This window comes from Anneissia japonica, unplaced genomic scaffold, assembly GCF_011630105.1.
Source record: "Anneissia japonica isolate Jap-2015-1 unplaced genomic scaffold, ASM1163010v1 scaffold287840_len1291095_cov163, whole genome shotgun sequence".
Classification (NCBI taxonomy): domain Eukaryota; kingdom Metazoa; phylum Echinodermata; class Crinoidea; order Comatulida; family Comatulidae; genus Anneissia; species Anneissia japonica.
The window spans coordinates 851,226-864,643 of NW_022728493.1; the positions used below are offsets into that span (position 1 = coordinate 851,226).

At 33.4% G+C, this 13,418-nt stretch overlaps 2 protein-coding genes across 10 annotated transcripts in view; one reads left to right on the forward strand and one right to left on the reverse strand.

Annotated features, from left to right (window-relative positions):
- Positions 1-13,418, reverse strand: part of LOC117114152 — a 36,145-nt gene that overhangs the window by 15,021 nt on the left and 7,706 nt on the right. For 3 of the 9 annotated variants that reach the window (XM_033257716.1, XM_033257715.1, XM_033257717.1), the window contains exon 7: positions 6,784-11,572. The exons of the other annotated variants lie outside the window; for them this stretch is intronic. In XM_033257716.1, coding sequence (XP_033113607.1) covers positions 11,022-11,572 — 551 coding nt within the window. In that variant the 3' untranslated portion in view covers positions 6,784-11,021. Of the gene's footprint in view, positions 1-6,783; positions 11,573-13,418 lie in introns of those variants that run through there. 9 annotated transcript variants of the gene reach the window in all.
- On the forward strand, positions 1,603-8,470 carry LOC117114153 (NAD kinase-like; the record flags this gene model as incomplete). The annotated part of the gene is given in 3 exon segments (XM_033257718.1): positions 1,603-1,760; positions 2,543-2,625; positions 3,157-8,470. Coding segments are annotated over 3 exon segments (419 nt in total), but the record flags the coding sequence as incomplete, so codon positions are not given.

Below are 13,418 nucleotides of genomic sequence, written 5' to 3' on the forward strand. Positions count from 1 at the left end.
ATATATATATATATGTGATAGGATCCGTTGCAGATCCGCAAAATGGGCTGATGTACCTGCAGCAACGTTATGGAATACTCCCCCCCCCCCAGGGAGCTTGAGTTCATGTTCCATAGGCGTTTAATCCACTGACCGGGGTAATGATAATGTGAAGTGCATAGAGGGCTTAACAATATGCACTAAATAAGTCTACCATTATTATTATTATTAGATGGTGGGTCGAGCCATTATAATTATGGCACTCTCAGGCTTCAATTTGAATATAGTTTGCTTTTTCATTATTTCGAAGAAATTAAGGGGGGGGGGGCAGGCCGGCTGAGCCACCTCCCCTTGAATCCACCACTGACGATTACTGATAAACAAAAAAAGTAAAAAGGTAAAATGAAAGAGTTAAATATGGGTAAATATCTGATAATGCTAAGCCTTGTCAAGACTATTAAATTATATTTGATAGTCATCATGCCTAAATATGGTCACGATGACATCACATCATGACTATATATGGGCATACAACAGTTTTTGTCAAATGTGGATACTATTTACAACAAAAGGGTTTCTAGTTCTGCTGAGTGTAGCTTTAGGGGGATATACTGTAGCCTTATACCAGATTTAGGTTTATTTCAAATGTGTGTAACACTTATAGAGAGGATGGCTAGGAGTCCTTTATAACAAAAAACAAAAGATGAAAACATGTCCAGAATAGCCATCACCCTTAACCTCAATACTACAATGGAACAGCTAATAAATTACGAGCTGATAAAACCAATAACAACATATAAATATTCAAAGAAAAAAATAAAAACATCATCAACCACCTAATATTTAGCGATATAAAAACAATAATAAAAAGTTGTGCAGCAACGAATATTACTGAATTATTAAAGTTTTAACTTTTATTAATTTACAGCAACAATATACAAAGAAAAAGTATGAATACAAGAGAAACATCATCATAGGATAAAACAAGCTATTATTTAACAATTAAAAAAAAACGTATAATTATTAAATGAATACTACCCACATATTCGAATTGTACATTAAATTGTGTTGCTAATGTTTTGTGCTTATTATAATTAGTTGTACAGGTCTCCCTATAATTAGGGATTCCTCCAATTAAAAACCACCATTCTGCAGTCCTAAAACATATTTAGTCCAAACAGCTGTACGATTTGACCAAGGGTAGATTTTATCAGGGGTGGCGCCAGCACAATTTGTCGGCGAGAAAAAAGAAGTATGTATTTTCTACATCTTAATAAACTCTAAAGTCGATTAAATAAGCCTTTGAAATTCCTAAATTGTCAAAATTTTCGAGAGCTTCGCCCCCTGGACAGCTTTCGAAACTTTTAATCGAAGCTCGAGCACGCCAAATTTGCTTTCGTCTACGAAATCTGAACCCTCATCGGGGCATCCTCCCCCTCGTCGGGACATCGGTCACCCAAACCCACCCTGATGGCTGATGCGTGACACTTGGTAGTTAATGGACAAACAGTTAATACAGTATTTCCAGGGTAATATGTTGTACTTGGAAATTACTAAGGCATAATTTTTTATTCATATTCAGTTGGCATCATATACTTACTATTTATTCATTTTGTTGTTTAGGTCTTATTATCTCCACTCCTACCGGTAGTACAGCTTACGCGGCAGCAGCAGGGGCATCCATGATACACCCCAATGTTCCAACAATTATGATCACACCAATTTGTCCCCACTCGCTCTCATTTCGACCAATCATCATTCCAGCGGGAGTTGAGCTTAAGGTATGATAATTATAATGATGTTATTGATTATTGTTTTTTTAAGCACTTGAGTCGAGTGGTAGAGTAGTAAGGTAGTGGCGCCGCTAACTACAGCCTTAACATCGGCGTTAATTAGTTGAGTTGTTTAAACTAAAGCCAATGTAATTTCTTAATTGCTTTCAATGCAGAATCTCACACTTTCTTAAAATTTAACGACCGTGCATAACCAGTGCCTTTCCACATCATGGATGATGATACTATTGGCAGGCAAGTGCCTTCTGCGATGTTATGCAAATCTCTTAATGGGCTGGCATACTGCCATAGAAGGGCATCAAACATATAGGGCAGCTTGTTTCGGTCCATAATTTCTTTTCACAATGATCCACTTTGCATATGGTTTCTACAATCTTTTTTTTTTTCTTTTTTTGTTGCTTTTACTACCTAACAACTTGAGAACTGCATCAATTTATAAAGTTAGTTTTTTTTATATTGTATACCTATATCTTGAGTTATATTTCAACAATTGCTTTGATCTTTTCTTGAAAAGCAATAATTTGTGTTCTAAGATGCTTCAATTTTTAATTTTTTGTGCATGTATAATTAGATATGATATGTACAGAAAAAAATTGAAATACTTTATACTCGATGTTTGGCACAACCGTACGAAGTATTGCATTTTTAGTTGCTGGTGAGAATTACTTTTATTGTCGGAGAATGTCGATTAAATTATAAAATAATTTAATGTTTTGTTATTTATAGTTCTATTTATAATGAAATTCTTTTGGTTATTTTTTCCATATTAGATTATGGTACCTCCTGATGCCCGACACACAGCCTGGGTGTCACACGATGGAAGAAACAGGCAAGAAATCCACAAAGGATATGCGTAAGTCTACTCATTTGGTTGATCAATCATTTTTTTAACTTTATTTTTGAAGACCTTTAGTTGATGGTTAAAAATTAAATGTTGTTTTCTCAAATAGAAAGATGGTTCTGACAAATGAGTTAATAAACTATAATTTCCTTACAAGGATTATGATAAATAAAATGAATAGATTAAAATAATAAAAATATTACAGTATATGAATTTTTATTTAATTTTTTTCTATGCTATCAAAGAATATGAATTAAATTATAAAATGGTTTTAATATTTTGATCCATGTATGAAAATTTTAATGGAACTTTTTTATGTGTTTATGTATTTTGATGAATTCTATATAGGTGTTACAAGTCAAGAAAAGAAATTTTTGTGTTGAACAATAAATCTAAATCTATCATGCTTTTATTTCGGACTACTTTGTGGTTTTAGTGCATACCACTTCTGTTTTTGCAGTAGGCCAATTTATTGCCGTTTTGACTTTAAACCATTCAGTCGTACACCACAAATGAGCACAGATTTCTTACTTATTTCATTAGTGTCCACATCACAACGTCGATCTATCCAGTAGCATGCGTGTGTCGGCGGGATCAGATCTCTGATTGGTTTGACAGTCTGGGTGAGTGCCTGCATTGGAACATACGACAACGCCAAAAGGCTATGACTACAACATGTGCAATCAAGAATGGAGAACCGGAAAAAATTGAGAAGGAATAGGATACAGGATACACTAATTATTTCAACTTTTATCTCAGGATTATGTCGAGCTAACAATATTACGTTATAAGAACATTATAATAATGTTACAGTTTGGTGTTGAAAATCTTATTTTGTAGAGCCAATACATACTACGTTTTAACGTTTGAACGTTCCTGCAACGCTGTGTAAATATTATGTGACTGCCTAACCACAACGTTCGCAAATGTTACAAGAACGTTGTGTGATTGCAGGGCATGCATAAATTTAATAAGCTCTCTGTTAATCAGATCAAAGTTCTTATGAATTTATCTGCAGCCGTAGATATATCTTTGAAGATTCATACCTTAATTTTTTGTATCATGTAATTTTGTAGAGAAACTATTAGAAAAATGTGAATTTTTAGTTTACCATCTAAATCAGTACATAGAGGGCAGGCTTCATGTGGTACAATCATTTACCCTTGCAGGTCTTAATTATCATTATTATCCTCTTGCAAAAAAAATTATGGTTGTGTTGCCCAATTGGAAAATAGATCATTAGTCACACCTTGGACTTTGGTTGGGTAAAATCTGATGAAGTTATTACCAATTATAGCTTGAAAAATGGTCTTTAAAATAAAAAAAAAATTGTTACTATAATAAATGTTCTTAGATTTTCAAGAATTTAGGATAACATAAAAACTTACTTTAGTGTACGCCCCTTTGACAACATCCTACATGTGTGCTGATGAGTATGTGGAATTACTTCCTCTATAATGCTAGTATGAATAAAACAGCTAAAACATGTACCACCCAAAGTAAGGAATCGTTCCTTATGGACCAAATAACATATATATACCTCAAGCGCAAACCATTCCTGCTTCCCAACACACTTCCGTGGTGGATATGTTTTGGTTTGTGCTTCAAATTTTTCAGAATACTTGACTTAGCAGTTTTTAGATATAGGGGTCCAAGTTAAAGTTAATTTAATGGCAGACTTCTCAAGTACTACGGAACTGCCGTAGTTAGGCCTAGTTGCCTAATTATGAACGTACGGAAATAGACAAAAATACTGCGGAAATTTATCATAGGCCTAGACCCATAAATAAAATATGTCTAGAACAATGATTTTTCCATTAGGTCTTAGGCCCCTAGACAACTCATACTTGTCAAATTACTGATAAATTATTGTTAAAACTAAGGAAAAGTGGCCGTAAATCTTCATTCTGTCCCGTTTGTTTGAAATTCTGCATCGAAATACAGACAATCAGGCCCAAAGACGATCTGGCCCAGGATGATCAGACTCCAATTTCAAGACGATTGGACCCATTTTGAAAGTGGGCCCAATTGTCCTGGAATGTGACCCATACAGTAAATCTTCATCCTGTCCAGCTTGTTTGAAATTCCACAGCTGAAAATTTTACATTTACTACGGAAATTTGAAGACATAGTTATGGAAATGCATTTATACGAACTTCAGAAGTCTGCAAAGCAGTGTTCTAGAAGAAGGGTCATTCATGCCTTAGTTCCTGTGTGTACTTAAAAAATCCTTTTGGTACAGTTATTGAAAATAAATGATGGCATCGTCTTCTGCATTACAGGCCATTGCAACTAGATTATAGCATGGAGAGATTAATATATATTTCCTCCATTATTATAGGCATGTACGGACGATATTTAGAGGTAAAACAGTAATACACAAATGTCACTTGAGACTGCATTCACACTTTGTTCACCCAGGGCAAATGTGTTTATTTTTAATACTTTGTTGAAGTTAGTAGTTAAAGCTTAGAAGTAGCTATTTAAGTTTTCCTTAAGTTATAATGGCCACTGTGTCATCATCTCGCAATGGTACCTTTACAAAATTTCTCAAAATTGCAAACAAATATGAAAACTTATTTGTAGATTGTAATCTGTAATGGATGTGAAGTTGTAGCAGGAATTGACATAAAAATGGGTTGGAGGGCCAAAGTGAATTTTGGGTTTAACAGCAAGGGCCACACGAAAACTTTGATGTTTTCAATGTGCTTCCAACTACCTTCATGCACTGCTTTCATACCGCTTCATGCTCAGTTTTAATATTACTTTTTGGTAATTGGTGTGGGGCTGAAAAAAAAAAATACAAATGTGTTTTCTAGCCAAAGATGGTTGGTGGATTTTAATTCATTTTCTCGGGCTGCAAAAAAATTGTCGGCCCAGTGCAGACTTAAATATTCTAAAGTAAATTTTTTACTGAACAAAACATAACTGAACAAAGGGCATTACAGAAGATGAGGAGTAGACTGCTATTTCAGGGCTAATAATTAGCCTCCTTTGAACATGCCTACTTGGTGTAACCAGGGAAGGGGAATCCACTACCTCCTGATATAACTGGTCCGGGGTAGTCTGTACTACAGAGAACTAGGGAAAAATAGGCCTGGACAATTTTTCATGAATCATTTTCTGATGCCGTTCCTTCCTTTATTATATGATGCTTTTCTCAATACTATTTATAAATTTTAAAATATGATGCTATATTTTTAGTACTTGCAATATCAATTATAATTTCATAGGTATTTTTTCATCTTAGCTTTTTATTTCACTTTACTTGACAGCACTTGATGGTATTGTAGATGGCAAGTAAACACAGTTCTCCTTCAAATTAAAAACCACCTCCAATTAATGACCACTTTTCTGTGGCCCTAGATGAACACAAATCTTTTATCTTTATAATAATTATTTTTTCTAATTTAAGACCAAAGCTGCTAAAGACCATGAAAACCTTGTCCCTAAAACCGGGCACTCAAAGTTGTTGACCGAAACGATTTTATGGAGAACACCATGATACGCGTGGATTACTTTTAAAGGCGATCCCTTAAGACTGCCAACGACAGCAGACAGCGTTGCATCGTTTGGTGCTTACAGGGAGCGGAGATGAGTTTGTCTCGTTTTCCTGGCTTAAGGTGGTTTTTAATTGGAGGAAGACCTGTAGGTTTATCAAAATTTAGTAGAGTACCGTATTCATGATGTTTAAAAAATGCAATTCAAGACCAAAATGACTCAACCTGGATAACCAATGTACAATAGATATGCTTTATAGGGTGCTATTACAAGGATTAATTAATAAAATTAAATAATGTTGATCCTAACGCATCGCAAATGGAACCACAACTGGACGAAGGGATCCCAAGCTCTACTTTCTGTATCGAGCAAACCAATTGAAAATAAAATTTTATATTTATATAATAGTTATATATTAAATATAAACTTAATTAAACTTTTAATTAAATATTTAAAAAATGTTGCTTATCAAAGGACGTAATACTATTTTTTTTTTTTAGTCTTATGCATAGGCCCTTAAATTTGCTGGTAACCAACTTAAGGATCAATTTAAATTAAAGTGAAATCCTATTTGCTTTTTGACTTGTGTTCATAGTATAGTTAATAACATTCAACCTTTCAAATGTGCAATTTAATTTTTTTTTAATTGAATTGTTTAGGTTTTTGTAAATAGATTACATCACTGACCAAGGACTGAATAAGGTTATTGAACAGATAGTGAACCTTTGAATATAATAACAAAAATATGAAAAATTATTGTCATTATTACAGATCTTCCTCTATTTAAAGACCCCTTCACCACCTCCAATTAGAGGTCCCTTGCTGTGGCTTTGGATTAACAATATCTTTTTCTCTATAGCCTCATAATTATTTTTCCAAAAAGTTGCTGATGACAATGGAAAATCTGGTTCAAAATGTGGTCTTTAATTGGAGAAAAATCTGGTCAAAAATGTGGTCTTTAATTGGAGGGAAAATCTGTGTTTTGTTATACAAGATACAAGGCAATTTTATTGTCTGAAAAAATCAGAAATTAGTTATTATAAGAAATTGTGTGTAGATGATGAGTGAATTATTTTTAATGTTGCGTTCCATTGCACGTGTGATAACCGTGAACACTACCCTTGAATCATAACATTAAAATGTGTTCCAATGTTGATTTATTAACACGCATGTTGTTAGTAAGTACTGTATTCCAATTTCAGGTGTGCAACATTAATGCACATATGGCCTAATAAATTCACTGCTACTAACTAAAGTTACCGATTATAAACAATGAATATTTTAATCAACCTATAGTTTTAAATGTGTACATTACATTCTTACAATTTTGTAATTGTTTAAAGTTAAATAATGTAAAGTTCCCCCATATTGCTCAATTATGACATAAATATTTGCAACGACTTATTTCTTGTGCGTCTTTAAAGCCATCGCTCGGAGGAAGAAAAAAAAAGTGATATGTTGTAAATATTTTTGTAAGACACAAATGGGTGTTTGATGGAAAATATTTTGAATATTTAAAAACTGGGCAAAAGGGCGGTTATGCCCCTTTCCACCCAGTTTTTAAATAGTCGAAAATCTGTATCTTAATAACTGTTCTCGAGTTTTTTGTCAAACACCGCTTTTGTCAGGATATAAACAAACCCTTTTCCTCTGGAGCCTGGCTTTAAAATCATCGACAAGTTTTAATCATCGGTAGACCGACCTTTGGAACGCTTTTGCTTACTGTGTTCGCGGGTGCACTGGAACACAACTTCTTGACAAGAGTGTATTCCTAGCAATTAACAATATCAACGTAGGCTTTTAGTCAGAAATATATAATATTCAACGTTGCTTCAGTCTGTAAACTGACAGTATTATTTTAGTTTTAAGGCCTGTTTATACTTGCAACGATAACGCTAAAAAGAAATTGTTCACATAATAAATAAAAGATATGAGAAGTTTTTACACAAGGACCGTCGATAACGATTCAAATGAAATCAATTCAAATACGTCGTAATCATGGAAAAATGATAAAATCATAGCAGTAGTAACAACGATTTTATAGTTTTTCCATGATTATGACAAATTGATTTGTTAAAACATTTGTAATATACATGATAAATCGTTAACGATTCGTCCTAGTGTAAAAACTTCTCTTATATCCTTTATTTGTTATATAAACAATTGCTTTTAGCTTTTTATCGTATCATTGCAAGTATAAGCAGGCCTTTACTCTGGAATTAGTGGATAATAAATTAAAGCACTGTACATAATAGTTCTTATACCAAGGCAAATATTAGCCTATGTAAAATAAGTGTCAAAAAATATTATATATACTTTTTTATACATTTGTATCTAATAAAAGGAGTAAACAGTTGGTTTTGAGCACTGTTGGTATCCTATTGGGTTTTACAATTATCGATATGTGGTATTGTTGATGATAACGATAATGTTGCTGATTGATTATTAGAATATTGATGGTAGTCGTATTATGCTGGAACTGAAATTTTTGTGCACAAATGTCCACCGAATGGTGGATTTTAATGACAAATCATTATAAACAGTGAGCTAAAATTTTTTTTTTCTGATATTGTTCATAAATTTTAGCCAAACAATTTCACCCCGAATTAAGACATTTCAAAATAACTGTTGGGGGACGAAACAAAGCAATATGATTTTTCGCTTTTGCATAGCAGCAGCATAAGAGAATGGAAATGGACTTGCATAGCGCCTTACCCAATTAAAAATCGTCGCTTAAGAATATGAAAAAGAGAAACTCATGAACTATCCTCAAACTATCAGAAGCAATCATCAAAGAATCAAAATTAAAAACAAACCAGTAACACCGTTCTCCAGAAATTTGAGACACATGGACAGGTGGTCTAGTAATACTGGCAACTTATCTAACCTATCTTCCGTTAAGTACAGGCCATGGTACTTGTAGAGCCTATCCTGTAGAAAGTGGTGGTTAAGTTGTATTTAAAGAGAAACTTGTGTTTTTTTGGGCTATAAAAAAGTATGAAAATATTTAATGTTTGTAGTTGGCTTAAAAGCTATATTAATTTTACATTTATTCCATTTTCGATATTGTTTTTCCAAACCACAGAATTACTCGATGTGATACTTCACTGCTAGGATTACAGGCATAACTCGTTAAAACAATACAATCAGGAATTATGTCTATTTCAATCAAAATGGCTGCCAGATAAGTGTCACAGCAGAATGAAAAACACTGATGAGATTCATTGTTGTTTTTCGTCGTAGCTGTCCAAAATAGCTAGTAGTCTAAATTGATTGCAATAATTAATGACAATAACTTCATTATTTTGTTTCATTTATTCCACCAAATAGGCGGTACTGTACTGTACATAATCAAACAAGGGAAGGCAGAGGTCAGGACGAGTTAAAGCAAAAGTATCATGGGTTTTTGATCGCGATGTCACCTTGATAATGCTCATTGTGTACGTTTAAATTCTTTTTGTTTTTTCGTGGTGGCGAGAGGGGTTATATTTTTCAATCAAAATAGGAAGGAATGAAAATAGTGCTGCCAATTCTAGATGACGAAACGTACCATAATATAATATATCGCTAATATTAAACACAAACCGCACCGTAGTTATTATAATATACATTATTCTGAAATTTACTTGCAATAATTGTTTCATCCTTTTTACAAACTGATTTGTAATATTTGAGAAATTCTTGATATGTTCATATTTCATAATTATTGAGAATAGTTCAAAACATGTTCAAATATTAGAAACAAACAAAAAAATCTCCCATTTAAATTTCTGTTTAGTGATTTCCGTCCCCCACTTAAAATCAGCGAGGAATTTGTATTGAAACTGAGGTAAATAATTAGTCCTCATGTGCTTTTTGGGTTTTTAAATAATGAATCTGTGACGCTTAAAAAGAACACACTTCACGAGTGAGCATTCTTCAGGTTCATTATTTCCGTGGAGTATTCAGAACAACAAAATCAAAACAAACCAAACCAAACCAAAAAATATTAAATGTAATGAATTCATGATTAATTAGTTAACTATGATCAAGAACATTAAGACTATAAGTAATAGCAGCATTATTAATCTCATCAACACATTATTCTCTACTATTTTAATTAAAACAATCGATTCACTCGTGTAACCAATTCATTCAAATGCATTTAAATTAAAATATAATTGTTGATTTACTATCAACATAGGCGACGCCATCTTGGATTACATTTTATGGGCGCCGCCATCTTGAATTGTTTGTTTATAGTACAGCGCCACCATGAGTTAAAATATAACTATCATGTAATTAGTATGAGTCATCATCTAGTTAACTAACCTTCAGCATTTGTATACAAAAAAATAGTTTTGTAGTCAGCAATGTCTTTCACTTTAAACCTCTTAAAAATATTACCAAGTATAAATTAATATACGGTAAACACTAATATATTTTATATAATAAACTTATCAAACCTAAACAATATAAACTTATAACTACATAACCTTTCAGAATGATAAAACTTCAGAGATGTGATTACTGTCCTGCTTCATTGGCGTTTGCAGCAGCAGTAATGAAACACTTAAGAAAAACTGCCTGTTTACCAGACATCCTTGATTGGCACCCTCTATTAATCCGTTAAATGAGATGATCTATTTACTTGAGGTGGTAAGAACATGGAGGTGTTATGAATGTGGGCACTGATGAGGCATTCTCCCTCATCAGGGTAAACCAATTGGGCACCCTTGTGGTTAGTGGTCATTGGGCAGTTTGATGGAAAATGTAATCTGCGAATGAAATTAGTATAAACAATGGTATGTGATAGAATGGAACTAACGCTTAAATAGGGATACTGCAAAAACACACTTACAAATCAATATTTTAAGAACATAGTTTTTCTTGTCAGGCCATCGATTTATTTTATCAGAGCATCGATTTTATTTTGATTTTATTTTTAATGCCTTGACTTCACTTGCCATACCATTGCGTTCAAGCAATTCAATGAACGCATCCTTGTTTTCTTCAGTGAGTTTGCGGGCGTGTTCTAATTCGAATATTAACACCCATTGATCTGTCCATTGGTCATCGGTAAAGCTGTGCAAGTGGCCAATGCTTTCTTTGTTATTCTTGTTTATAGCTTGACCAAATTTGATCAAACTTCGTCGATACTCCGAGATAGTAGGTTTTGTAATTTTTCTAAATCCCTTGAACTTCTCGCCTAACTTCTCCTTGATGCCTCGCTCTACACCTTCCATACCACAGAGCACAGTCAGTTCGGCGAGAAGATCAATGTTTGATGGGCCGATAAGTCCTGCACCCTCAAGTAATCGAAACAATTGGATAGGCTTCTTTTTATCTTCTATAGTGTCTATATCAATTTTTTCTGGGAAATTACAAAGCAATACTTTCAGCATTGTAACTTTCTCAAATCGTTTCCACCATTCGGCCATAGCTAAGAGCAAATTATTGAAATCTTCCGTAGATAGTTCTATAAAACACAATTGATTGAATATTAGGTAATTATTTTCGATAGCCATTGAATGTTAGAATTTTAACATTACTCTATGAATGAACAACAGTTGAAAGTATGATTTCATTCTATGTATATAAGAGTTCACCTTAATTTAATGCTAATAAAATGAGTTCTTCCTATGAAGTCGCTAGTGTGAAAATATGAATTGAATTACCCATATATTATTTTCTTTTCACTATTTTTCCAGGACCAAAATGTAATATATTTTCATAAATTGTTGTTAATGAAAATAAGGTTTATTCAAATACTACATTAATACATGCATACAATGTTTATTGTAAACAAGGTTTTCTTAAGCTGTTTTTCGTCAATCTATTAATTTTTAGTACTGTATGTATTGTGAAAAGATAAGAGAGCGGTATCTGCTTGATGTCAAGGAGTTGGCCATGCCTTTAAGTTCCTTTACTTTATAGAACCATTAAGTTTAAAGCCTCCTCGTTCACACTGCACTGAGAATTATTTAAAAAAAACAACATAACAACATAAAACAACTATCGATACTTTTACAATATAGGCCTAATATGATTGAGGACTGAATTAATATATCATGACATTGATGTAGGCCTAACGTAGGCCTAATATTTTACATTTCAGAATGTCAAATTAGGTTGTCTGGTATTATTTTGATTTCGATTTCGAATTATTAAAAAATTATATTTACTGTTAAGGTTAACAATAGAAATTTTAACGTTGGCCTATGCCTAAAACTCTGGGCGCTACATAGTATAGGGTGGAAACTGGCCAGGTGGCAATAGGCACTGGACAAGATGACAAAAACTGGGTTCCAAATGGTGTAAGATATCAAAGAACCATATAGCAACAAACCAGATACCACCAATAGGCTAAGTGGCAACAGACTAGGTATAGTAGAATGTTGTGTAGCAATATTGGCCATGATGCAACAGGTGCTTGTACATAGTAGCTCTCTAATTTCAGTGCATTATACTAACACCAAAAAAGTGTAATAGAAAATTAAAACTCAGGATATTCAGTACCTTTATGACTAATGCGAAGAAGGTCATTGATCTAGTTCCTAGTCCACATTTCAAGCGCCCTGAGCATCTTACATTAGATGGATTTGTGCGCTATATAAAACTACACTATTATTATTATTATTAGTTTATTTGTGACAGTACACAAGCTTTCGTGCACACAGTGCACTTCTTCAGGTGAATGACATTGATGTAACTGACATCGTCCAATCAGAAAACAGTTCAAAAATGATGTCACATGGATTTGAAAATGCTTTTATTGAATTCTATGGGAATGAGTAATTAATTTTGGCACACTTTGACTTCAACCTGAAGAAGTGCACTGTGTGCACGAAAGCTTGTGTCACAAATAAACTAGTCATAAAAGTACTGAATATCCTGAGTTTTATTTTCTATTATATATTAGACTAGTACGGCTCATCTATTTTTTATTTAACCAAAAAAGTAAACTTCCAGAGAAAACGCTCTTCATTTAAACATGCAATGCAGCAAGTCTAACACCAGGGGTTTATTTAAGAGCCGGCGGCCGGCGCATTCGATCGGCTACTACAATGTTTTCGCCGGCTACTTCAATCAATGCTGTAAAAATTAATACAAAAACCACCAATATAAATAGCGAAACAGGCCTGTAAAGAACATTATTTACCTACACGAAGTTAATTTGCAATAGTATGCACTCATTTTGATGTTCCTTTCTGTTGAAAGTTCGTTAAAATGTCTACCAATTTTCAGACTCCATGCTTGACTTTCATGAACTCGCGGCGTAAACAAAGTTAAAGTTCAAAGTTCGGCAGTCGCGCCTGGGTGAG